General features: G+C 48.5%; 1 protein-coding gene across 1 annotated transcript in view; it reads right to left on the reverse strand.

The window, feature by feature from the left end:
* Positions 1 to 25659, reverse strand: part of ABCA13 (ATP binding cassette subfamily A member 13) — a 181454-nt gene that overhangs the window by 4154 nt on the left and 151641 nt on the right. Inside the window, exons 44-49 of the mRNA XM_031444992.2 lie at positions 25299 to 25491; positions 22057 to 22166; positions 14464 to 14614; positions 10502 to 10636; positions 7241 to 7344; positions 5635 to 5727 (exon numbers count right to left, since the gene is read on the reverse strand). Of these exons, the coding sequence (XP_031300852.2) occupies positions 5635 to 5727; positions 7241 to 7344; positions 10502 to 10636; positions 14464 to 14614; positions 22057 to 22166; positions 25299 to 25491 (786 nt within the window). The remainder of the gene's footprint in view (positions 1 to 5634; positions 5728 to 7240; positions 7345 to 10501; positions 10637 to 14463; positions 14615 to 22056; positions 22167 to 25298; positions 25492 to 25659) is intronic.

Consider the following 25659-nt stretch of genomic DNA (forward strand, 5'->3'; position numbering starts at 1 on the left):
TTCAGAAGCACGGATTCTGCGATTTACCTTCCCTTCCTGGGAGGGTCGCTTTTAACGCTTGGACTTGACTCTCCGGCTTGAGTCAGTCCCACGGGAGGGAAAAGTAAACAGGAGCCGTGAGCAGCTGTGACAGGTTCCGTCCACGTGGGTCACGGCTGTGCCCACAGCCTGCAGGCGGGAAGGCACCTGCCGTGGTTCTCAGGACGTGCTCCGCTGACCACGTGCAGAGGGCCTGGGAACTCACGCCTCATCACCGGGGTCAAAGCACCGGCGCCCACCGGTGAGCCGTGCCTGGTGCCAGCCACCACTGCGCTCCGGCTCTCCCTTGTGCACACACAGACGTGCACACACAGTTGGGGATGTCTTCTTCATAACCTACGACAGTCTTGAAACGGAAGTCACAGAGCACAGCCTGTTCAATCCAACGACCTACCCTCCACCGAGGAAGGAATCCCATGAGAAGTCGAGCCTGCACAGACACCTGACACCCCTTGCCCCCCCATCTTCCTCTGTAACAGCAACCTAACCACAAAGCGCCCAGCTCAAGTCTCCATGTCTTAGACTTTCCCGTGGCCAGAATGACCAATAAAACATAGGTCCCAGTTACTGGATGGGACCTTCAGAAAGCCAGTTTAAGAGGGGACAGTGGCATGTGTTCCTTTTGCCTTTCCCTCCTTCCTCTTGCTGGCTGTCCAGAACCTGGATGTGATGGGTGGAGCTGCAGCAGCCACTTTGGGGCCAAGCAAACTGTAAAGACGTGTGCCGACAACCAGTTACTTCTGGATTTTTATTGCACATGAAGATAAATACGCTTTATGGATGTGCTTCAACCAACGTGTCTGATGTTCTGTTACCAAAGAAGAAATACAGCTCATGACGGATTCAAAGAAGAGGAAAAACAAAACCACCAGATGAAGGTCTCAGGAGGGAAGATCAGGTTAGTATCAAGCGGGTGGAAGAAAGACTCTTGACAAAGAAGCAAACGTCTTTTTCAAAAGCAGAACAAAGCGCGGAAAGAGTGATGAATAAAGAAAATACGTCGTGAGACCCCATCGAGGGGCTAGCGGACGGGCGGCATCTCTCAGCTCAGGAAACCAGAAATTAGATGGGAAATGCGACGGGTGCCAAGGTCTCGGTGAAAAGGGAGACCGTGTAGAAACACTGCCCAGGGGAGGGTCAGCGAGAGAGCCGCTGGTGACGATGCAGCGGGAACCTGCATCCGGGCACGTGGTCCAGCCCTGGGACGCGCTGCAAAGGAGGGAGGCAGGAGGCCCCGTGACGCGACCTGAGGGCACAGGAGTCAGACTGGCCGCATTTGCGCCCCACCACCAGCTCACGTTCCTAATTGGCTGAACGGGAACAGTCGTGAGAATGTATGTCACCGAACCAAATGGGACCAGAGCCCTTGGGTTCGACTCCCACTCCTTCCACTCACTGGCCAACGGCCCTGGAGAGGCACGCAGCCCTTCTGTGACTTACTGTCACTACCTGTAAAAGAGGGGTAACAGCTGTGGCTACTTCGCTGGCTGTCACGAGGAATAAGCAAGCTCACACGCACGAGGCACTCAGAACTGGCAAATGGGACGCACTAGGCGGGGGTCATCTCTTAATGTCACCACCCAGCACGCTAGCGGATCTCCACATGGAACTTGGTCCGGGATGGACAAGAACACATGTGGAAATGGTTGCCAGGGGACACAGGAAACCTGGGGCGCGTCACAGAAGGGGCTGCCCTGCAGGTGACGGGCACAGGGGAAGGGACACAGGAGCGACCCCCGGGAAGGGGCCGGACCGCCGCGGAGGGGCGATCTGCGATCACAGGTTACGTTCACCCTCTGCCGAATTCAGAAAAGGCGGCTTTCCTTTGCCAGAAACGGGGAGGGCCGTGTTCCCAAATTGCTTGAGCCCGAAGGGAGGTCATCCAGGGCCACGGAGACCCCTCCTGCCGAGAGGGAGCAGGGCGCAAAGGGAAGCCGCGGGCAGCGTACCAGCTCCGTGGCCACTGCGCAGGGTGACCCAGGGCCGGCCGGGCAAAGCTGGCACGGAGAGCTGTCCTTTCTTCCTCCTGTCGATCGCCCCCTGCATCCTGACGGCACTCCTTCGTTCCTTCCTTCTCTTTCTGTTTCTGTGGCTCCTGGTTTTTCCCATCCCTGCACCCCTTCCCCCCATCTTGTGCCCCGCGAGCTGGCCCGCCAGGCGTGAGCCCCCCGTGCCTGCTGTCACGACGGCACCGGCAGGAAGCCCCCCGAGGTGTGCGGGAGTCTCACTGCTGGCACCGTCAGCATCGGCCCTGGGATGCAGAAGCCGCACCGAGGCTCATCCCCGCCGCGGCGCCTCCCCGTGGGCGCCTCCTGCACCTGCCCTCGTGGCTGGGGTCTCCTGAGGACCCGCCCCGGCGTCTCGCTTCCATGGGGTTTTGCAGCTGTGGCACCAGCTCCCCCTTTAGACGGATGTCTCCGAGCCCAGGCCAGGACCCTCGACGTCTCCACAGGGGAACCCTCAAGCTCACGTCCCCACCCAGCCTCAGGACCAGCGCTCCCAGACCTCGCCTTCTCCCGCGCCACCTCCTGAGAGCCTCCCCCCATCCCTGCCTCACGCCCGCTCGCCCTTCCTCGTCCTCTCCTCGCTCTTCCCACACGTCCTCAGCCCCGCATCACGAGTGCATCAACGCCTCCCTGTCACGGGGGCAGAAACGGGCACCAGCGCCGCCGACGTCCCGGCTGAGAAGCCCATCCATTTCACCATCAACCTTCTGTTCTTTATCTCAATATTACGGAAACATATGGAAATACATGGAAAAAAATATAATATCTCAATGTGTGGAGTGTAGTGAGTTTCTTATAGGAAAAGGCCAACTTTACGAATTCCTTTTTATTGTTTTGGGTTTTTTTTTTGTGGGGGGGAGATAATCAGGTTTATTTACGTATTTAGTGGAGGTGCTGGGGATGGAACCCAGGACCTCGTGCGTGCTAGGCACGCGCTCTACCCCTGAGCTACACCCTTTCCCTTACAAATTCTTTTTTAAATGGATGCAATGTGTGCTCTGTGCGTCCCCTGTGTGCATCCAGCCGCCCCAGCCTCTTCCTGGGAGGACGGGGTGTGCGGGTAAAGCTGGGTGGGGTGGGTCTAGCGTGGGGCCGGGGGTGGAGTGGGTTGCGTCTGAGTCCCTCTGGACCAGGTTAAAAAGACCAGAGGACCCCCACACCCTTATAGCCAAGAGCACCCGGAGCAGCTCTGCTTGCGCCCGGGACAAAGCCACATGCTGGAGGGGAAACTCTGGTGCCCTCTGGCCACCAGGCAGGCCCCCAGTGTTCAAGAGCAGCATGCAGCGGGGCCCTGTGGCCGCCCGCAGCCCCGGTCACCTCTGCAGAGCCTTCAAGGACACGGCATTGAAGGCAGCGAGGCTGTTGGGCAGCTTACACACACTCTGTTTCTTGGACGCTCTGCCACTGGGGCGACTGGGAGATTTCCGGCCGCCCGGGAGGGGAGTGTGGGTCCAGGAAGGGTTCGGGTTCTGCTCTGGAAGAAGCCGGCCTCTCCTCCGCAGCCGGGTTGCATTAAACATCGCAATACGTCAGCGAATAGCCCACAAGCCATTTCTCGCTTGATGTAATTCTTATTTACTCCCGCGCCATCCTCAACCACGTGACCCGCTGTCAGATCGCAACCTCAGAGGAGACTGTTGGGCGCGCAGACCAGACGGGCGAGAGGGTAGCTCTGCCCCGGGGCTGCCTCCAGCCCGCGTCGCTGAACCCAGGCGACAAATCACCCGACAATCAGGCAACGGCTGTAAAACTTTATGGAAGCCTTCATAAAGGCTGGGGAGTGTGAAATACTGTCTTTCTCCTGATGACTCTCATTAGAGGCGAGCAGAGCCCCGCCGGCCTCTGGGAGGTCTCCCCGCCGAGGGCCTGGCCGGCAGGTGAGGCCGCCCGTCCCACCACCGAGCCGCGGGGCGTCGGGCGCCCGCCCCCCAGCGGGGCGCCTCCATCCTCACCTTCATCATGGTTTTCTCCCTAAAATGAAATTACTTCCACATAATACACAGCAGACGGTTCAACAAACCCTTGCTTGTGAGCGCTAACTTCAAAAAGGCAGTAAATGAGAGCGAAGAGAGGTGTCGCACGGAGGAACAACGCTGCCCCCGCGCTGGGCCTGTTTCTTCTACCTTCCCCTTTGTATCTGCTGCTTTTGCTACAAGTTAATCGCTAAAGGGACGTTGCTCACAAGCTGAAATTAAATAACGTCCTGTCTCTGGGAGACCTGCCTCCCAGGTAGTGAGTGTTTAGCTGAAACCCCTTTGTTTAGCTCCCAGGAAGCATGCTGACCAGCCCCCCAGGAAAGGACAAATTAACACGTCCCTCTGGCGGCTGATCGGAAACAGGAAATGTTTGAATTTCCTCCTCCCCTTTTAGTATCAGAGAAGCCCCCGGGAAGGTGGCTCCTTGAGACAGTGGTCCACCGCCCACCGCCGTCCTGATCTGCTGAATTTCCGTACGAATAAAGTCACTCTTCCCTGCCCCAGCGACTCGTCTCTCAGTGTATCGGCCTGTCGTGTGGTGATCGGTACGAGCCTGGACTTGGTACCAATGTGGATAAATTAACTCTGAATCAGAAGTAACAGATTGAACAAATTTTTAAAAAGTTTACAGGTACATCTTGGAGATACTGAAGGGAGTCATAAATATCTTGGTCTCCCAGTGCATATAAAAGTTATGTTCATAATATTCTGTATTCTATTCAGTGTCCAATTGCATTATGTCTAAAAATTGTACATACCTTAATTTTTTAATGACCTTATTACTTAAAAATGCTATTATCTGAGCCTTCATTGAGTATAATCGTTCTCACTGGCAGAGGGTTTGAAATATCGTGAGAATTACCAGAATGGGACTCAGAGATACAAAGTGAGCAAAGAAGTTGGAAAAATGGTGTCGACAGCTGAGCTCAGTGCAAAACCACAAACCCCGCAACACGCCTGCAACGCAGTGACTTCGAAGCTCTGTGACGTGAACAAAGAAGCCAGTTAAGCCTTATACACGCTGAGAATAGCTCAGGCTACACTGGATTTTTTTAATAAGAAATTTATACGGGGATGTAAAAATGCTCATTCAAGATGATAGAAAAAATCATCGACTCCAAAAAGGTAAATGGAAAAGGCGGGAAAAGACGATTCACCAGGAAGGAATCTAAGAGGTCGTGTGCGCGAAGTCTTTGGTTTTTAGGAGCTGAAATGAGGACCAATCACTGCGACTCTCTGTCACCCCCTGACGTCACCACAGAGCTTTCTAGGACTCAGCATTCGGGGACACGTTGCTACAAACCTCTGATGTATTTTGCATCGAGGAGGCATGTCTGTCCTTCCTTCATCTTGACTCTGGGATCGTATTCCCAGCCCTCCCAGTGTCACCAGGAGGACAGTGCACGTCCCAGGACATGGAGACAGCTTGTGGGGAAAGCATGGGGCTGGCGTGGGAGGCGAGTGTGGGGACCGCACGGCCCCCTCCCCTGCCCCGTGCCCTCCCCTACATCGGCCCGGAGCGGATGCGTCTCTAAAGCACCTGTGGGGACACCGGCCCGCGTCCCGCCATGGATGCTCAGTGAACACTGAGACGGGGAGGAACGGCGAAGTACCTGTTCTTGATGTGCTGAGGGGAGCCCAGGCACCGGCAGCTGCCCCGGACCATCACAGCAAGTCTGGTGCAGAGCGCCTCACACTCCTCCATGCTGGGGAGACAAGAGACCCGCGTGAGCCACGTGCCAGGTGCGGGGCTGCCCAGAACAGGGAGCCCCGCGACGCACGGAACGTCCCCGGACGGCACGGAAACCTCACGCCAGCCAAGGAGCCTGCTGTTAATGGACATGACTTTCGTCAGGGATCCAACTATGTGGTGAGCACGTCCACGTAACAGGCAGAACAGCTGTAAAAGGTGAGGGAGGGAGCCTTCCAGTGATGGCACCAAAATGCAGAATGGGTAAGAGTGACCTTCACCCCAGAAAGTGGAAATTTTATGGAAAGAGACCAGGTTTGGGGGAGGCTGTAGCTCAGCGGTGGAGCGCATGCTTAGCAAGCACGAGGACCCGTGTTCTGTCCCCAGCCCCTCCGTGAAATAAATTAAATACATAAACCTAATTTAAAAACTAAATAAACCTAATTACCCCCCCAAAAAAACACACACAAAAAAGAAGCAAAGTTTACTAATGAACTTAAATGAAATCATGAATGGATGGAAAGATGTGTCAAAAAAAGGAAAAGAATATTTTTAAATGGGAAATGATCGTATAAAAATTACTTAGAATAATACGAACATGTATGTATAAATGTAAAAGTTAATAAATATAAATGCAAAATGCAACAAATATTAACTGTGTATAAGACACAAATAAAAGTCCTATTTTAATATAGCATATAACATACCATAATAAATAATATTGTAATTTGTAATTACAATTTAGTTTGTAATACAATTTAATATTATATTGATATAAAGCATGTTATAAAGATTGCAATTTACACTTACATCATAATTATATAAAAGTATAATGTTAATTCTAAAAATACAGTATAATGCCAGTCAAAATTTTAAGTTTATCAGTCCCCATGAAACGAAAAATTGAAAATAATTATACGGCATGTCTTTAACATTAGTTAGTGAAAAAGATGGGGCCGGAAGAGCAGAGGAAGGAGATTTGCTCCAGGAAATATTAATATTTGCTTAAATAATTTAAATGAGGCGCTACGCTAAGGAACTCACAAGGCAGGTCACTGGAACAAGATGAGACATAATATTATTTTAAAGACATAAGTGCCTGAGGGCAGAACGTTCATTCTAAGCGTAACAGCCACGGAAGAAGCTACCACAGGGAAAGTCTGATACGCTTGGCAGTGCAAAACCACAAACTTCTAGAAAGTGTCTCCAAACACAGCACACTATCATTGAAACACTGCAGCAAAAAAAATAAAATGGGTAAGGGTTGATGTACTTATTATAAAGAACTCAGATTAGCGTAAAAATAAACAATAAGAGTTCAGTAGAGGAACCGGGGGTAAATAACATGCAAAGACAGGGGTGTGGTCTGTGCCGGTCCACGGGCTTCAAATTCCAGCCCCCACCCGCTGGCGGTGAAGCCTGGGTCAATCCCACTCTGCGTCTGCGTCCTAATCCGTGCCGTCCCCATGGGGTCGCGTGGGTACCACCGTGCCTGGTCCTGGATGCTTCCCGGTCCCCGGGATGCCCACCTGTGAGAGGTCAGCACCACTGCACAGCCTTCCTGAACCTCCTTGGCGATGGCTTTCCACAGGTACCGCTTCGAGCAGGGGTCCATCCCAGAGCTGGGCTCATCCTGCAGGGTGATGAGTGGAGGGGGAAGGCGGTCAGGAGCAGGAGCCGCACACCGCCCAGCGCGGCCAGGCCCAGCCGGGAGGAAGTCCCGCGTTAGCTCTAGCCGGCGGCCCTCCTGCTGCAAAGCCCAGATGCACCGTCACAGCGGCCGAGGGCCCCTCGGTGGTCCGGTCCAGCAGGCTGACCCTGATCCAGCCCAAACTCTATAAAAGCTCAGAACGACCTGCCCCAGAAAGACCCACAGGGCCAGGAAAAGGCTTCCTCACTTAGCAACATCCAGTAACGTAAAACTCCTTGGAGCCTGACACGTTCTCCTTCAGTAAACACTGAAGCACTTCCTACCCGGACCACGTTGGCAAGAAATGTTTCCAGACCACATGACGCGTTTCTGTACTGTCTGCGGTCAAGGAGGGCTAAACATTTTTCTTAAAAGCTGAGTGCCACCAACTTCCCCAAAGAAAGAAGCAGAAGGAAATGAACAAGAACGAAAGGAAGGAAGGAAGAAAGAAGGAAAAGAAAGAAGGAAGGAAGGAAGAAGGAAAAGAAAGAAAAGAAAAGAAAGAAAGAAGGAAAAGAAGGAAGGAAGAAGGAAAAGAAAGAAGGAAAGAAGGAAGAAAAGAAAAAGAAAGAAAGAAAGAAAGAAAGAAAGAAAGAAAGAAAGAAAGAAAGAAAGAAAGAAAGGAAGGAAGGAAGGAAAGGAGGAAGGAAGGAAGGAAAGAAGGAAGGAAGGAAGGAAGGAAGGAAAAGAAAGAAAAGAAGAGAAAGAAAAGAAAAGAAAAAAGGAAGGAAGGAAAGGAAGGAAGGAAGGAAGGAACACACAACTGGTCTTTTCTGCCAATCAAGAGACAGAGCGTATAGTTACAAAGTAAGTCACATAGAAAACCAACGTACAGTTGCCAGGGGGGAAGGGGATGGGGAGGGATAAATGGGGAGACTGAGATTTGCAGACACAACTAATATATGTAAGACAGATACACCACAAGTTCCTTCTGCGCAGCACAGGGAACTATATTCAATACCTTGCAGTCACCTGTGGTGGAAGAGAACTTGAAAAGGAACACACGCACGGGTAGGAGCGGCTGAAACGTGCCGCCGTGCACCGGAGACTGACACCGCGTTGTAACTGACCAGACTTCAATAAAGGAAAGACAGTCTATGACCGGTGTGGTCGTGAGGAGGTGTTGCCTAGGCTCGCACACTGGTGTCGGCTGTGAGAGCCCCTCGTCCCCTCTCTGGGGAGAACCCTTCTGTGCGTGCGTGTCTCCCACCAGTTGCTCTGAACACTCACATCGTCAGTCACTAAAGCCTGACCTGGATGACTGCATGGACTGCCTTCAGGGACTCCAGCAGATGGACACTCTGATCAGGACCATTTCCAGACAAGGAGGGAGCGGGCACAGAAGGTGTCGGGGGCAGGCGGGAAGTGGGACTCGAGTCCCCAGCCTTGTCACTGTGCCCTAGTCCTGGGTGACCAAGGGGGGCCGAGAGCAGGGCTGCATGGAAGAAGATGTTTGGGGGGACCGGGGGGTGCTGCGGAGAGCCAGGGATGCACGCCAGGGGAGAGGACCCCATCCTGACTCAGGAGATGTAGCGGGGAGGCTGACCAGGGATTCTGCTCAAAGTACAAACAGCCACGTCCTGTGAACTCTTCAAGGCAAGCCTGCCTCCCCTCGTAGGGAGAATGTCACCTGCAAACTGCAGAACCCTGCAAACTGTGACCAGATTTCAGAATACACAATTACGCAGTTGTCTTTGATTTTGGACCTTGTAAAAAAAAAAAAAAAGCAAGCTTCGAGCAAGTAAGAGGAAAACTGGACTCAGATTCCAAAAGACAATCCATAAATGATGGGGCCATGTTTCCAGTGCAGGCCTCTGAGCCCCCTTCTGCTCCCCTCACTGAGCTGTTTCCATTTAATGAACAAGAACAGGGGAAGAATCTATTTTGTTTCTCATATTTCAGGATGTCCCTCAGACTGTCCACAAGCATGAAGCCCTGGGATTCACTCCAGTGATGAGAATCCACTTTTATTTATTGTTTGATGGTATTATTTTTAGCTTCTGCTGCACAGCACAGCACTTCAGTTGTATGTATATATATTTTGGTCCATTATAGGTTATTATAAGATATTGAATACAGTTCCCTGTGCTGAACAGTAGGGCCTTGTTGTTTATTGGTTTTATATACAGTAGTGTGTGTCTGCTAATCCCAAACTCCTAATTCATCCCTCCCCACCTCTTTTCATGTTTGGAAACTGTTAAGTTTGTTTTCTACGTCTATGAGTCTGCTTCTGTTTTGTGAGTTCATTTGTATCACTTCTTAGATGCCACACATATGTGATATCAAATGGCATCTGTCTTTCTCTTTCTGGCTTACTTCTCTGAGTATGACCATCTCCAGGTCCATCCATGTTGCTGCAAATGCCATGATTCCAATCTTTTTCATGGCTGAGTAGTATTCCACTGTATAAATAGACCACATCGTCTTTACCCAGTCATCTGTTGATGGACATTTAGGTTGTTTCCATGTCTTGGCTGTTGTAAATGGTGCTGCTGTGAACACTGGGGTGCAGGTGTCTATTTTTGGGTGCAAAACAATTACCTCTGTTTCTTGACCCTTAAACATCTCCAACTCATGCTTTCCTCCAGACAAACTGGATTAATTTTGGTCCCCATGTAGATTACAGCCTTGCCTTAAAACCACTGTATATGCTCTGTTCTTGTGCTGAACGCCCTCCCCTCCTCACCAAGTCCATCGTGCACCCCAACACCCACCTTCAGGATTCACCAAGGACATTGTCCCTCCAGCTGGGACAATCATATCCACAGGTTGAAAAAAAAAAAAAAGACAGCATAACATGCCACAGAACAGGGACACATCTGTTTCCAGATTACAGCTGAGTTCTGGAATTCTTCTAAAATGTTGTGTTGAATGCTAAACTGTTTTCAAATCTTGAATGTGATAAATAAATGTGACCCAAAACAGAAACGTTTCGTTTCTGTAAAATTCCAGCAGCATTTTGGACTCTGCTTGGAAAATGTGGACTCAGGGATGAATGTTTCTTCGTCCAGAAAACCAACACTGCAAGATCTGCATCTCGTCCCCTGGAAGAGCCCTGATTTGAAGACGCCGGCACGTCACCGGTGGCCCCATTACTCACCAGCAGAAGGAGGTCGGGTTTCCCCAGCAGGGCCAGGGCTGTAGACAGCTTCCTCTTGGTGCCCCCGCTGTAGGTGGCCACCAGTTTGTGCACGTGGGTTTCCAGGTGTAGGCGCCTCACCAGGTCCCCAGCAACCTGGGTGAGAGAAGCTCTCTGTGAATGCACCCCCATTCTCCGAGGGGCCCCCCAGACACCTGGCTCTTGGCCTGGACCCCTGCCCCCGCCCACCACCCCCGACGGGCAGTCCAGCCCAGCCCCTGAGGTGCGGCCCCTCACAACACAGGGAGGACTGAGAATGAACAGACTCGGGGAGGATGGGGCGAGCGGTCCTTGTGGACCAAGCTGGGTTCTCTGAGCCCGTGAATCATCGGAGCGATGGCCAGAATCCTCAGGTCTGGCGCCCGTGGGGGCAGCGAGAACCAGAAACGTGGGAAGTGAGGAGGGAGTCCTGGATATCTGCCCAGGAAAGGAGCCCCTTTCCACCCAGAGGCCGCTTCCTGAGATGGCCCCCCGAACTCGGTTTGTAAGGATCAGAGGTGGGGAGAGAAGAGGCATGTTTCTCCTCTGCAGTCGCTGGGAACCCTCTGCTCAAGCCGGGAGGGTGGTGCCTGCATCACCAGACGGAACCCTGGGGGCAATTCCGGCTCCCCCAGGACATTGGCATGACCCCACCTCTGTGCCCCTCCACCCTGCACCCCTCGGTTTTCCCCTCAGCATCTCTCCGCAGCAGAACACCCATCCCCGCTCTGCGTGAGACGCATGTCTACGCAGACCTGGTCCTCAGCGCGCCCGCTGGCCCGGCCCGCGCTCTGCTCTGCCCGTTTCCCGCCCCATCCTCGGGCCGGCGGGCCCCTCTGGGAGCCCAGATGAGGAAACAGCTTTGTTTCCAACCCTGCGTGACTGTAAGATGCCGTCAAGCGTTTAACCTAACTCTCGGGACCCTAGATGGTAACATAGATTTGGTTTGTTCAGTGTCATTGTGTAATCAATCTGGTCAAGGTCACGTCATTCAAATGTAAGAGAAGAGGGGAAAACGCTGTAGAAACACGCAGATGGACTCGTGATTTGTGCATCTTAAATAACTGAATGGAACAGGGCTTTAAACTAACACACTTCTTTGTATAAATGCTTAAAATTTGGAATAATAATAACGCGGATAATTATAAGAATGAAATATTAAGGACTTCTAAAAACATCAGGGTAATACTTATGCCTCCCAACAAAAAGTCTGAATATAAACTGCACCGTGGCCTCCTCTGTGCTGCCTCAGGGTAACACGGAAAGAATTCAGGGGTATCTCGCGACCCCGTCTCTGACTCATGCCTCCTCGTCCCCCTCTCGCCTTCGTGTCATTTCTGGCTCCTTCTAACAGAGCGGAAGGGGACTGGAAGAAACCTCCAGGAGGAAGGCGGAATCTGCAGAGAAGGTAAAAGGCAAGACACAGTCGGGGGTTCCCTGATGGACATTTGCAGGTTTTAACAAAAATGAGGTGGCTAAGCCTTAACTCTTCTATTCCAGGGGCAAACACACACACACACACACACACACACACACACACACACACACACACAGAAGCCCCACTGGCAGGTGGGTGAGTGTGGCGTGGTGTCCTGGTACGACGCTAACGTTTAAATCATCCGACAGGTTTCCCTAGCAATCCGGACCACGTTACCCCGTCTCCTGAATCACTGTGTTACAACTTTAGATATTTTTTTTAAAACAGATTAATTGAATTCAGACTCAAATACAGGCACAGCACAAAAGGACGTGGTGCGGACAAAGGGGGGACAAGGAAAGGCTTACGTCAACCTGCCAGACTTCAACTCGAGGTGAATGAAGACCTCTTCTCGCTGAACTGAGTGAACTCCTGGGGGGCGGGGGGAGCGGGGCTGCGACCAGAGAGACACAGGAGAGACCGGCCGACGGGCTGGAGGCGAGCGGGGACCCCGGACGCAGGCGGAGCCCAGAGAAAGGCGCGGGCCCCGGGGGGGGAGGGGCGCGGAGAAAGGCGAGGACCTTCCCCGCAGGCACGGGGGTCTGGCTCTAGAATCACGTTCCGGTCAGAACAGGTGACAGCCCGGGGAAGGGGAGCTAAGTAAGCAGCAGACGCGGTGGGAGAGCACACCAGGGCCAGCCGCCAGGGAGGCCAGCAGGAGAGGCTCCCTCTCAGGGGAACCCCGGTAACCCCCTGCGGTGGCCACGTCTGTGGCCACCAAAGGGGTGCAGAAAATCAGACAGCCCTTCACGACGCCGGAAATTTCCGTCTCACACGAGCAATCGCAACACGCACACGCCAGGCATCAAAATCGCATCTCCACCCACAGCCCTGCAGGCGGCTTCTCTGATTTCAAAGCGAACCCCCGACACCCCCGCCATGCAACTTGGGAAGCGTTCCCGCCCCGTCTGAGCCTCAGCCTCCCCGTCTGTGAAATGGGGATGAGCCTCTTATCCACCTCCTCCGGATACTCTACTTAGAACCGTACCCGGCCCAGGGCACATAAACTACTGTTTTCCGTGACTTTTTTTAATAATCCCCCAGTCACTGAGTGATGAGCACGTTAGAACAGACACACCAGTGCCGTATTTCAAATAATTCTAAAATCTATAGGAGGGGGAAACGTGCCACAAACGGAGCTAGCGACTCCTCCGGGAAGCCGTGTGCTGACACCTTCCAAAGCCCCGAGCAGGCAGCAGTGGCAGATTCACAAAAGGAATGAAGCCACTCCTAATTGGCCACCATGAAAATCACTTTTTTTGTTTTTCCCTGCAGAGGAGCTCAGGCAAACAAGCCTGGAAGACGGCTGAGTATCGGGAGCAATTGCCCTGCATGACAGGAGGCAGCAAGCCTCACTGGATTAACAAGAACGCGTCCAAAGGGCACGCGTCCCCGGGGAGAACGAAGGAGCCAGCTTCCTGTGTTTACCAAGCATCGGCCTCTTTAATCAAAGCCCAGCCAGGGGAGCCGACCGAGATAAACACCAATTAAAGATGGAGACGGAGATTAGCCCTGGGTTTCAGTACTTGCTTCTGTGGGCGGACACTTGTCTCCGCTTTATTAAGATGGGAGGTGGCCCTGGACCCCTCCGAGGATGTGGAGAGACTTCCTTCCAGTGGGACTTAAAGCTACAGAGCGTAACTAAGAAACGAAGGCTGAGGCATGAGCCGCAGCCCAGAGAATGAATTTTCATGGACCAGTGAAGGAGACGGCTGTTAGTTTTGTCTCCCGCGCATCCCACGATGCCTCGTCTCCTGCAGAACCTCATTGAAAATGCATGACTGTTGCCACTTACTTCTGCTCCAACTTGAGAAACCAGAAAGGCAAGAGGCACTCTACCTCCACGGTGAGGTGCGGGGAAGGTAAGACGGCGCCCTGAGCTCCTGCCGTCCCGGCGGCTTCCCACTCGGATGAGCTGTCAATCAAGGCTGTCAGCGCCACTTTGCTGACCGCCGCTCGAACCAGGCAGAGTGGCAGCTGCCTCTTGTCCTCGCCGTGGTGCCCACCCTTCTCCCCATCACGGACATGGATGGGGACGACCGCAGCCCCCTCCCCTCCTCCTGAGCCCACCCGGGCAGCTGTCGGTCAGCCCATCCTTTCCAACAACCCATCCAATTCTGCGCACTTCTCTGCGGGTCCTGGGGATACTGTGTTTACAGCATTTGCTCCTGAATACAGACTAACCACCCAGTAAATGTAACGGATGCTGGGAGAGGAAACTGGGCAGGAAACAAAATTGCAAATGATGCTTCGCTTGAGCTTTGACCACAAGACTTCCTCCCCAGGGGGATCTATTTTAAATATGTAACATTCACACGTTTGATGGTGTTTCCTTCAGCATCATCACATGGGAAATGTTTCAGGGACATTTATCTGATACTGTGGGTTTTTATTATGGGATGAGAGAGGTGTTGGCCAAGCACTCCCCAGCGGGTCCCCTTTTCTGGAAAACCTCAGAAGGTCTCACCTCGGGGATGCACTGCTTTGGAATCCCACGGAGGCAGCAGTAATAGTGGAGATGCTCCCAGCCGGTCAGGAAGTCGTCCAGGGCGTCCTGCTGCGGACAGTAGCCAATACGAACGCCGGCTGCACCAGCCGAAGACAGACGCACGTCCTCTCTGCAAAGAAAAGCCGCAGCACCGTCCAGAACATTCGACTTTCCAGACACACGTCGCCCGTTTCTTAAATCGGGCTCATCCGTAAGAAGTCAGTTTGTCCGGTGCAGTTCGTTAACTTAGCATAAACGGGTCCAATCAATGAGTAACTATTTATAGGAACACCTAATAAATCAACGGCTCAAGCATCATTCAGGATCAGATTTTTAAAAATCACTTTTTTTGTGATAACAGGACTGTGTATCTGTCGTTGAACATATGGAAAAATGGGGGGCCCCAAAGGAAAAATTCCTGGTCCCAGGATTTGATGATTCCTACCACTAATCTTTCAGTGTTAATCTTTTAAGTGAAGTTACGCTACCCAAGTGCAGGGTGAGGATTATAGGAAAGTGTACGCACTTAGAGAAAAAAGAACTCTTGTTCTATTTCTAATTTTAACATTAAGACATACTCCCCGTGGAAGATTGTAAACTACTTCGCTGCGATCATGTTTAACATTTCGGTTATTTTGAACCATTGACGTGTTTCAGGGTGTTTTTACATAGATAGAATCATAAAGTCTGTAAAGATTCCTGAGAACCCCTTCGAAAGGAAAATTCCTGTTCCCTAGATGGATAATAATGTAAAGAGACCTTGCTGGGGAATCATGACTGCTACGGAGGCTACTGTTAGTACGAAGCACCTCCCGCTCAAAGCTTGCATCTCTCAGTTGCACAGTTTTCATTAAGAATTGGCGCCTATCCATGTGGGTGGTTTAGTAGACTGTTTGCAGACAGGAGCCCGGGGCTACTGAACCACCGTGGAACTAGGTACTCAGAGAGCATTAAAGACGTGTTAAGTCAAAGCATAGCGTGGTTTTCCCAGCTCTATTTTATTAGCTTAAATACCTGATTCTGTGACTAGCTGTTAATTCTTTTTTTAAACAATTTTCTAATTAAAGTATAGTCAATTTACAATGTTGTGTTAATTCCTGGCATACAGCATAGTAACTATATACACTGATATATATATGTTTCTATATTAATTTTCATTATAGTCCATTACAGGGTATTGAATACAGTTGTCTGTTTTATACAGTTAAGACCTTGTCGTTTATCTCTTCTATATGTAATAGTTAGCATCTGCAAATCCCGAACTCCCAATGTATTCCTCCCCACCCACTTTTCCCCCCAATAACCATAAGCTTTTCTGTCTGTGAGTCTGAGTCTGTTTCTGTTTCATCAGTAAGTTCATTTGTGTCCTTTTATTTTTTCAGATTCCATATATAAGTGACATCACATGGTGTTTTTCGTTCTCTTTCTGGCTTACGTCACCTAGAACAACGATCTCCAGGTCCATCTGTGTTGCTGCCAATGGCATGATTTTATTAAAATTTGGGGGAAATAATGGTCCAGAAGAGATCAACCTGGCACCTCATAGTTCAGGTGGATGAGACCCATTTTCAATGGTGTCATGTTATGATCCAGATGGAGACACTGAGTGGGCGTGGCCTCGTGCAAATCTGCATAAAAGGGACGTTGGAGCATAAGGAGGCTCTGGAGTCAGGCAAGCGTTCAATGGCCAAACCAGAGTTCATTGTCACTGACTTAGGAGAGGACAAGTCCCTCACAGACACCTTCCAGCCCATTTCTGCGCGACGCTAACCAAACATTTTCTAAATCAGAACCACTGTCGATCACACTCATGGGTTCCTAGAAAACGCCCACATCTACTTTTCAGTTTCCACACTTGTCTTGGAGCTGCTCAACCTGATCAAGAAAGTCATAACACCCTGCATGCTTCATGCTCCAACACCGCTCGGAAAGGCCAGGCAGTTCTCAGTTGAAACCTAAAAATGAACTTCAAGTGGCTTCCATCACGAAGCCTGCTGACTCACTTACATTTCCCTGTATTTAACGGTATAACACATCAAGAAATTCTGGAAATTAAATAAAATGTCTGGAGCCTTCCGAGGGGCCTTTGCCAAACCAATGGTTTAATGTTTGAAAAGGGTTTATGGAAGTTGCATTTTTTACTTTTAGGCGTTTAATTTTCTCTGGATGCCAGGCAGTTTGTAAGCTGCCAAAGTAGGTCAGAAAGGACCAAGAACGGACTGTTCAGTGGTCCAGGTTTGATTTGCTTCCCAGCCAGCATTTTAAGCATGTTGCCTTCAAAATGCTTGATGTTTTGCTGACACCGTCCACGTCTCCTTGCTCGGCTTCCCCGCTGACTCACCCCGCACCTGCCGTCAGGCGAGTGGGGGCCCCTCTCACGACTGACCCTGGGTAACTGCACCGTCAGGGAGCTGGGCTCCTCAGTGCCAGGACACGAGCCCCGTGTCAGGAAACTCCCCTGAGCCCACCCAGAATCCCCACAAAGGCTGGGTTCCCAGCAGCTGAACCCTCCAGCACTTCAAGTGAGGATGCCAAAAGCTAAAAGCAACATCACAAAAAATACTTAGCTCATAAAGGGGTGCAAGAGGGAAGCTGATACTTTAGACCAAAGTTGTTCCCACACAAAGCCCACAGCCTTTAAAACACACGCCTTCCCAATCTGTGTAACAGCTCAAAGCTAAATGGCAGCGTCATTCTCCACGGAACTCACAACGTGATAGTGTCATTACAGACGTGAATACCAAACGTGCACTGTTTATGCTGCATGATCTTGGGCATCACCTTGCATATTCAAAGGGAACAAATTATATCAAAATCGCAACTTTCTCCCTGTCTGTCTCAGGCTGCACATTTCCCTTCAACAGTTTTGTCTAGGAAGAAAAAGGAAAAAGAACATGAGTGATGGTGCATTCGTCCCTTTGAAAGGAGAGTCTGTATTTCAGGGAAAGTAAGATTGAGTACAAACGCTTCCCCCAAAGAAGAAGAAAAATAAAGACCCCATCTTTCGCCCCGCCAGTGGTTCCTTCTCTACGTCTCTCATGGTTGATTAAAAATTCATTCTTCAGAAAATCCTGACTCAAAGTTCTCAGCCTTGGAATCAAACCTGACTGTACTTTTTCCAATGCCCTCGTTCAAGTTTTGTGTAGCCATTATGCAAAACAGTATGGCGATCCCTCAAAAACAGACTTACCCTATGATCCAGCAATCCCACTCCTGGGCATATATCCAGAGGAAACTCTAAGTTGAAAAGACGCCTGCACCCCAATGTTCACAGCAGCACTATTTACAATAGCCAAGACATGGGAACAGCCTAAATGTCCATCGACAGAGATGACTGGATAAAGAAGATGTGGTATATTTATACAATGGAATACTACTCAGCCATAAAAAAGGATAAACTAATGCTATTTGCAGCAACATGGATGGACCTCAAGGGCATTATGCTAAGTGAAATAAGTCAGACAGAGAAAGGCAAGTATCATTATGATATCACTTATATGTGGAATCTAAAAAAAAGATACAAATATTTTATTTACAAACCAAAAATAGACTGTTGGACACAGAAAACAAACATAGTTACCAAAGGGAAAAGGGGGGAGGGATAAATTAGGAGTCTGAGGTTTGCAGATACACACCACTGTATATAAAGTGGATAAACAACAAGGTCCTACTGTACAGCACAGGGAACTCTATTCAATACCTTGTAACAAGCTATAATGGAAAAGAATCTGAAATCATATACATACGTTTATGAAAAAACAAAGAAAAAAACTGTGCAATAGCGACATGGCTCATTATATGCTGGTGTGGAAACCAATAGGATGTGAGGCAGTCCTGAAAAATCCGATACAATGTAAATCAAACAGCAGGTGAAATGAATGAAAATAATGCTGTTATCACAACAGTGTATTTATGTACATATGCATATGTATATATGTATAAAGATACACAGATTTTTTTCCAAAACTGGGACTTCAAGAATCAAAATAACTTTACTATAAAATTATAGAGGTGTTTCCTTCATTGCTCCCCTAACTATATTAGTGCAGTTAAATTGCCATTTAATTTAAAACAGAGATAAATTTTCCAGTAATTCCTAGTTGGGGAGGTTATGATTTAAATTACTCCTGTTTGTGACTCCTGTAAGTGTAAAGGAACGGAAGGCTTTTAGTAGCCATAAACGGGCTCTATGTCTTTTTTTATATTGGTATTTCAGCGGTTTAAATGAGGCAGAGGAATCTGTATATAAATTCCTAAGTGCCATGCACATAGCACTTAGCAATTTGATGGTGGAACAGCACTTAACAGTTACTGCTCACATGAATCCTGTGATGGTGATCATTTAAGACAGGAGGAAGCTAAGGGGGAAAAAACTCTGCCCCCCCGGTACACATTCAAACCACGTGGGCTCCAAAAATGTTGGCCTGAAACGTGAAAAGGAATCCTTGAGTTTTTCTATTGCTTATTATTTAATTATCTGGCAGTTTCACACACTATCGTGATACGAGAGTCGAAAAATACAGGAAGGAAAAACGAACCAGTAGGAATGATCTTGAATTCCCTACTGCAATGTAACAGTGGTTGACCTGTCCGAAAAAAGTCCAGCTTTCTCAATCACGCATTTATTTCATCATTTCTGTGCGTATCCTTGCTGCTCAGAAGGGGGCCTGTGGCTTAATCAGCACCGGCCGACGGGACTCCTGCAGTCAGGGGGCTGCTCTGCACGTGCTGCCTGAAACGGGAGAGGCCGGAACGCTCCCGAAACGTTGCTGGTGCCGCAGAGAAATTAGATGCATCGCTCAGTTTATTTCCGCTGGAGCTTAGAAGGGACTGTTCTGAGCCGCTGCAAACCCACCTGCACACCTCTGTGACGTGTCTCCTCGCCTCCTCTTTTGTTTGTGTTCGGAATTCTGCAGTTTTCACTATAAAATGTCCAGGTATGGACATCTTCAGACTGAAGAGTCATCTTTTTTAGCAATCCTGGAGAATTCTTGGCTATCACGTCTTCAAATGGACACTTTATTCCCTTGTCCCTGTTCCACCACTCACAAATCTAATTAAACCCGTGCTGGGCTTGCCTTCCCAGCCTTCGTAGCTCTTCATTTCCCTTTCATGTATTTTGCATAAGCTGTAAATTACGTATTTTTAATCCAGCAATTATGTTTTGTTGTTAATTTCAAGAACCATCTTTTTCAATCTTAGAAAGTGGTTTTTTCGTCCCCCCCTAAATCTCAGATTCCTTATCCGTTCAATTAAGATCACAGCCTCTTCCCAAAGTTGTTACAATTATGAGACAAGATCAAGAAAGCCGCGCCCCTAATGTAAAGCTGGTGCACTGGGCTCACCAAACACAAGCGCGTGTGATCTGTGGCCTTCAGTCTCCCAACCTATGGCCGCTGTCCTTGCAGCGGGAGCTCGAGATAGCGCCAGAACAAACGGCAATGATCCGTTTGGAAACAAGCTCTTCCGGCACACCTTAGCCTCACGTTTGAGAACAGACATTCATCAAAAGGAACAATGTAAACAAGATAGCTGTTCTGATAACAGAGTCTCAAAGGAAAGGCGAGAGAAACTCTAATAGAATGAGTGACCGACCTGACGGGTGTCAATTAAGTGGTAGGATATTAGGAGCGCCAGGGGCAGAGAGGTATATACTATATACCGACTGGCTAAGTCGTTAAAAATTCCATTGTGTCCTAATTACCCGTTTAATCCCCTGAATACCAATGTGCAATTAACATTACAAATAATCAAGGTTAAAAATATAATTAATGCAAGTGTGATTTCGTTATAATTATACTAATTACATGGATGTGTAGCATAATAAGGGTCTTCCAGACCATGATGAGGATGTAAATGTATCCTTCCTCTCCAGACTGGCTATTTGAATTTCATTTTCTAATTATTTTACAAATGACGGAATGGAATGAGAAAGCCTTCCAGGGGTGAGAGAATAAACCATCTATTTCTGTTTTCTTTTCAAATTCTGATGCTTTTGTCCAGAGGTATTTGTCAGTGGAGAAGTCAGGAGAGAAATAAAAGCACCACACTTCAGCAAAAACACCTTCTTACTTGTCCGACGATGGAGAAAAATGCACAACGCAACACTCGAGAGTCACATCAGCGTGACTCCCTTTCAGAATGTCCTGGGATATACAACTCTATTCCCACAAAGCTCACTCACTCACTTCACTGATTAATTCTACTTTCTGTTCTTGAACACAATTAGTTCCAAATATTGACCTTTTTAAAAACACTTTTTTTTATTTGAATTACCGTCAGTTAACAATGTGTCGGTTTCTGGTGCACAGCACACCGTCCCAGTCATGCAGATACATACATATACTCATTTTCATATTCTTTTTCCATTAAAGGTTATTGCAAGGTATTGAATATAGTTCCTTGTGCTCTACAGAAGACATTTGTTTTTATTTATATTTTTACATATAGTAGTTAATGTTTGAAAATCTCAAACTCCCAATCTATCCCTTCCCACCGCCTTCTCCCCCAGTAACCATAAGATTGTTTACTATGTCTGCAAGTCTGTTTCTGTTTTGTAGATGAGTTCATAGTGTCCTCTTTTTACCTTTTTTTTTTAGAGTGTACATGTGAGTGATATCATATGATATTTGTCTTTCTCTGTCTGGCTTACTTCACTTAGCATGATGATCTCCAGGTCCACCCATGTTGCTGCAAATGGCATTATTTCATTATTTTTCATGGCTGAGTAGTATTCCATTATATAAATATACCGCAGCTTCTTTACCCCTAAGTTCTGTTTCTACAATGACCTTCAGAGAGCGAACAGCAGGCATGGAGCTTTCTCTGTCTGAGTTCAACAACACAGTCCTGAAATCCCTTACCAAGTTACCGTGAATTCACTACAGTAGGACAAAGAGAAAAGATGTAATGCCGGGTGTGTGACTGAAACTCGATGCTGTGCACCAGAAACCGACACAACATTGTAAATCGACTTTACTTCAATTTAAAAAAGGATGCAAAAAAAAAAAAATCTATGCTGGGAACTTGTCGTAGGGTACTGCAAATAAGAAAAGTGGGATATAGGATGGAACATGGGAACAAGTGCAGTATTAGGACGCACGCAGGTGGCTTGTGGAGGAGGAGCTGGAGAATTGCTCTACCACCCGAAAGACGAGGTCTAGATGGCCAGACACATGAGAGCATCCAGCCCCTCCCGGCACCTCCATGTCAGTGAGGCACTGGACGCTCCACCCGACAGCAAAACGCAGAAAGAACCAGCCCCTGGCCGCTTCCTGCTCACCTGAGCTACGCAGCGCAGGGAGCAGCCGGACACCTGAAGCCCACCCGGTGCCCCTGAAAGGGGTCAGCCCTTGGCTGCTTCTTGCCAACACCTCCTTGACCGTTTAGCCAGAAATACCAAGTTCATTTCATTCACATTTCATCATCTTTTGAGGAGTGCTCATTGGAAGTTGCATTTGGAGGACAATGAGACCCTCAGACCCTGGTTCATGGGACTCAGGGGATGCTGGGGGCACCCTGGGCTGACGGTTATCTCAATAAGCAGCAAAGACGATTAAATCTGGACCTTACCCCATGGGTGTCCTGATGACAGCGTGTCCGGAGGTTGGAGGGGTGTCGCCATTCAGCATTTTGAACATGGTGGTCTTCCCAGCTCCGTTCGCCCCTAAGAGCCCAAAACACTGAAAGGGGAAAACAAGGTAAACAATAAAAGCAAGATTGCATCACATGGAAACACCTAAATGTCCACCAACAAATGACTGGATAAAAAAGTTGTGGTGTATTTATACAGTAGAATACTACTCTGCCATGAAAAAGAATAACATAATACCATTTGCAGCTACATGGATGGACCTGGAGAATTATCATTCTAAGTGAAGGAAATCAGAAAGAAAAATACCATATGATATCACTTATATGTGAGTCTAAAAAAAAAAAGAGGACACTATGAACTCATCTACAAAACAGAAACAGACTCACAGGCATAGTAAACAAACTGATGGTTACCTGGGAAAGGGGGAGGGAAGGGATAAATTTGGGAGTTTGAGATTTACAAATGTTAGCCATTATATATAAAAATATATTTTTAATTGTGCTCTACACTGGAATTTGACACAACATTGTAAATGATTATAAATCAATAAAAAATGTTAAAAAATAGATTTTTAAAAATTTTTCTACTGTATAGCACAGGGAACTATGTTCAATATCTTGTAATAACTTTTAATGGAAAAAAATATGAGAATGAATATTTGTATGTCTATGCGTGACTGGGACATTGTGCTGTGCACCAGAAATCAACACATTGTAACCGACTGTACTTCGATTAAAAAAAATTCTATCAGAGACACACTTGCTTTCAGCCAATGCTGAGTTGCTATTTGGGGTCTGGGTTATTTGCAGACTTTTACAGTCAAAAATAAAGGACTTTCTGGCTCACAAAGGACTTTTGAACTTGAAAAAAATTTTTTTAAAGAAATGTGCATTGTTATTATTTCTGAAATCGGGTGGTATTAAAGTCGTGTTAACAGTTTCAGCATTAATTCACAGACAAGCAAATTCATGCCTGGAAAATTCAAGAGAAGGGGACGACGTAAATGCGAAACACAGCAAATTACGCTGAGGTGTCCTGCCCTACCTGCAGCCAGTCCAGCAAGCTCCTAACGAAGCCTGTTTGATAAACATAATATTTTTTTTTGAAGTCACAGCATCGTAGTCCTTTTTATGCCCCTGACTTCCTTGCACGGTTTAAAGCACTTCGTCAAAATATTCTCAGCATCCGCCTCTCTTCGGTAGACCTCGTCTGTCTCCTGCGCCCCAGGACGTTCTCAGCTGGAGATCCTGCGGCCAGAGCCGAAACGGTCCGGTGATTCTCCCGGGACACCTGCCCTGATGCCCGGGCACCGCCGGCTACCGACGTGCTGGCTTCCTGGCTCCTTGAGTCCTAGAAGCACGTTTGCGCCTGGACCTCCTGGCGCCACGCCCACCTAGGCATCACGGAACCCGATTTTGTGCCTTGGATGCCAGCCGCTTCCGTGAATCCGCAGCTGCTTCCATATCCACGTTCGTCCTCCTTTGACGGATGCACGGGCCCATTCTGCCCCAGACCCACCCTGCCCCGGTCACCCCCGGGGCGGAGAAACACACCTGAGCTGGCTGCCCAAGGTCCAATGGCATCTCCCTCGCCAGACTCTCTATTCTTCAATCTGAACCTTTCTTTTTAATAAAGCTCCCTCCCTGCCTCCTCCTGCCCGGCCGCCCTGTGTGGACTTACAGCTCCGTCCACGCCGGTCCACTCAGGGGTCCTTCCACCCCGCCCCATCTCATGCTGCTACGGAACAGGGTACATGTGTATGCCCTTCCATTTCTTACACAATTATTTTTTTTTTTAATTGAAGTGTAGTCAGTGTCCGTTCCTGGTGCTCAGCACAATGTCCCAGCCATGCAGATACACACATATATTTGTTCTCATATTTTTTTTCATTAACGGTTATTACAAGATATTGAACATAGTTCCCTATGCTACACAGTAGAAAACAAAATTTTAATCTCTTTTTATATGTAGTGGCTAACATTTGTAAATCTCAAAATCCCAAATGCGTCCCTTCCCACCCCCTTTCCCCGGTAACCATAAGATTGTTTATTAAGTCTGCAAGTCCATTTCTGTGTTGTAGATCTTACACAAATATTCATTCCTGGAGGGACAGGGGCACATCTGAGCCATCTCTGTCTCTTCTGTGGGTCCTTTCATCCCATCTTGGCAATTAAACTGAGATGCTGAGAAAATGTCTAGCAAGGGGAACCCCGATGTGACTGGCATCTTGGGCCATTTCACACACCTAGAGCACCTCTCTTACGAAGGTTTCCAAGTTCTTCTCTTACCCCTTGAGCTTAGAATTACCATGGAGAGGCAGTGGCAAAACTAAAGATTATTTTTTTAAAGCAAAGGTTAAAAAAAAAATAGCTCAATAGGGTGGTGAAGTTTGCGTAGCTGGTTTTAAAGTTGGGTAGTAAACTATTATAAAAAAAAAAACTTCAGCATCCTGTCCTCTCTGAGCACACAGCTCTGTGCAGGGTGCAAGGGGATTCCTGGATGGACTCAGAGCAATCTCTCAGCTTCTCTTTACCTAATGATACTCAGCTCTGACATGCCGGTTCTCCGCTCACAGCAGAGGGGCCACATGGCCTAATTTGAATTTCCCAGAAGCTTGGAACAACATGGCTGCAAAGTTGTCTCTTATTTGTAAAAGTTTACTCAAGTTAATCATTTCCAGAACGATCTTCTTCCGTGCATGAAGCACAAGTCAGGAACAATTTATACGACTCCTGTCCCATTCAGATTGCATATTTCTGCTAGAATTAATGTCGTATTTATGAAAAAAAATTCTGAGTTATTATTACAGGGTGTGAGTGTGTTTACCTTTGCAGAACAGCATTTCACTAGATGGGCTGAAGTGGCCACTTACAGGGGACTGACACCCAAGCCAGAGTTCGATGTGGTTGCCCTGATTAGTTGGATTTATAAAATATTTGCACTCAATAGAAAAATCATCCCCTAGCCCAAACAATCATTAAAACTCCTCAATCACTTATATTTTTAAAAAAAATTTTGAAATGGAATAAACCCCATCAACCAGCAAAGTTTGCACTAGGAAAGAGCCGACTGACTCTCTACTCGGATTCTGCAGAAATTCCTGACACGTGAAGGCTGCTTTTAGCTCTGATTTCAAGGACTCTGAGACGAACAGAAGCAGGCCAACAATGAGAGGAACGCGGTTGTGCAGCAGGGAAGTAGCAACGAGAAGCGTTTTTACCTCCCCTCTCCGTATGCCCAAGCTCACGTCCTGCACAGCGGTGGTTCTCCTGCAAAAGCTTCTGTAACTTTTACTGAGGTTGCACAACACGAGGATGTCTCCTTCGGTTCTCCCTTTCAACACCCTCATTTGCTCCTTTTCAACGTCTATGTCCTTAGAAAATGTGACTGTGCCCTGCATGGCAGGGGGACGCCTGGAGAGAAAAGTCAGAGTTAATGGGACGGGAAGAATCCAGACAGAGAGGCGGCTCACGGGTCACCCGAACAGAAGACACGGGCTTCAAGGACGAGCCGTGGTCCACGCGCCCCAGTTCCGCCATCCTGGGGACTGATCAGCACACAGACTCACCGTTCACCCCTTC

This window comes from Camelus dromedarius, chromosome 35 (genome assembly GCF_036321535.1).
Source record: "Camelus dromedarius isolate mCamDro1 chromosome 35, mCamDro1.pat, whole genome shotgun sequence".
Lineage (NCBI taxonomy): Eukaryota > Metazoa > Chordata > Mammalia > Artiodactyla > Camelidae > Camelus > Camelus dromedarius.